Source organism: Aegilops tauschii, chromosome 7, assembly GCF_002575655.3.
Source record: "Aegilops tauschii subsp. strangulata cultivar AL8/78 chromosome 7, Aet v6.0, whole genome shotgun sequence".
In the NCBI taxonomy this organism is placed as follows: Eukaryota; Viridiplantae; Streptophyta; class Magnoliopsida; order Poales; family Poaceae; genus Aegilops; species Aegilops tauschii.
In genome coordinates, this window is record NC_053041.3 from 203,425,533 (window position 1) to 203,427,012 (window position 1,480).

Genomic DNA, 1,480 nt, shown 5'->3' on the forward strand with positions numbered 1-1,480 from the left:
GGTGAGATAAGGTGCTACAAGGCACGAAGGAACAAGAAGGGTAAAGGTGTTGCGCCTGTCGTGCCGGAACGAAAGAGAGGTATCATTGTCAAGACGGAATGCCCTATCCGGTGTAAGCTAAACACAGATGGAGCACAGTGGGTGGTCACCGAATATTTCGACGAACACAGCCACGAACTCATAAAGAAGTTTGACCTGGTAATATTTCTGAGCGCCCACAGAGGATTCAGCCCCCTCGAGAAGAAATTCGTAAAATTGCTACATGATTGTAACGTCGGTCCATAAAGAATGGTCCAAATACTGTCCCACATCCACAGCGGAGATGGTAGACTGAGTAGCATGCCCTACATACCAGCAGAAGTCACAAACCTAAAGGCAAAGTACCGTAGAGAGAGCAGGTTGGCTGATATAGAAGACATGATAACCTACTTTGACGAGAAAGCAAAAGCAGATCCTGATTTCTTCTACAGGATAAGATTGGACGATGAGGACCGTGTCAGAAACATGTATTGGGTGGATGGTGCTGCAAGAAGATCCTACAAACATTTCCGAGATTGCATTTTGTTCGACGCGACATATCTCACTAATATGTACAAGATGTCGTGTGCTCCATTCATAGGAATAAATAACCACAATCAGTCATTGCAGTTCGGTTGCGGGCTCGTTCGGAACAAAGATACAGACGGGTACACATGGCTGTTCAAAACCTTATTGGAGTGCATGGGTGGACTTGCTCCGATGAACATAATAACAGACCAGGATTTTAGCATGCGTGCAGGCATAGAGGAGGTCTTTCCGTTGGCAGTGCACAGGAACTGCAGGTGGCATATTATTAAGAAGGCTGAGGAGACGCTAGGACCATTCTTTGCTGACCGTCTAGAGCTGCACAAGGCATTCGAGTTGTGCGTGGACCACAGCTTGACGGTGGAGGAGTTTGAACAGAGCTGGACAGCTATGATTGAAACATATCAAGTCCAAGACAACGAGACACTTACTAGCCTGTGGGAGAAGTGAATGTACTGGGTGCCGGCCTACTTCATGCAGTGCTTCTTCCCATTTATGCAGACTACACAGCGCAGCGAGGGGTTCAATGTTGTTTTGAAGTGGTACGTGAGCCCTGGCAACTCATTGCTGCAGTTTGCCAAGCAATACACAGCTTTGCAACAGAAAATACTTGGATCTGAGCTACAGCAAGAAGCAAACACTGCGCTCAAGCAGCCTAAATTGCTAACATATTTACCAATGGAGAGGCAGATGAGCAAGACATATACCAACAAGATTTTTAACAAGTAAGTCGATTATGTTACCGTCTTATTTGCACAAGCATGAAGATAGTAGGTGCCATATAGAATGCAATGCAGTTGCCAGCTTTTTTGACTTGCTGATCAATTGAAAATAGCCATTGAGTACAGTATAAGCATGATCTGTAGTTGCCATGTGAAATCAACTATAGTTGCCATGTGGGTTGAACTGTAGTTGC

At 45.4% G+C, this 1,480-nt stretch overlaps 1 protein-coding gene across 1 annotated transcript; it reads left to right on the top strand.

Annotated features, from left to right (window-relative positions):
• The first annotated feature begins 288 nt into the window (after nt 1-288).
• On the top strand, nt 289-1,014 carry LOC141027036 (protein FAR1-RELATED SEQUENCE 5-like). Its single transcript, XM_073503954.1, has one exon. It carries the CDS (start codon nt 289-291, stop codon nt 1,012-1,014), a length of 726 nt encoding a protein of 241 aa, XP_073360055.1.
• The last annotated feature ends 466 nt before the right edge of the window (nt 1,015-1,480 follow it).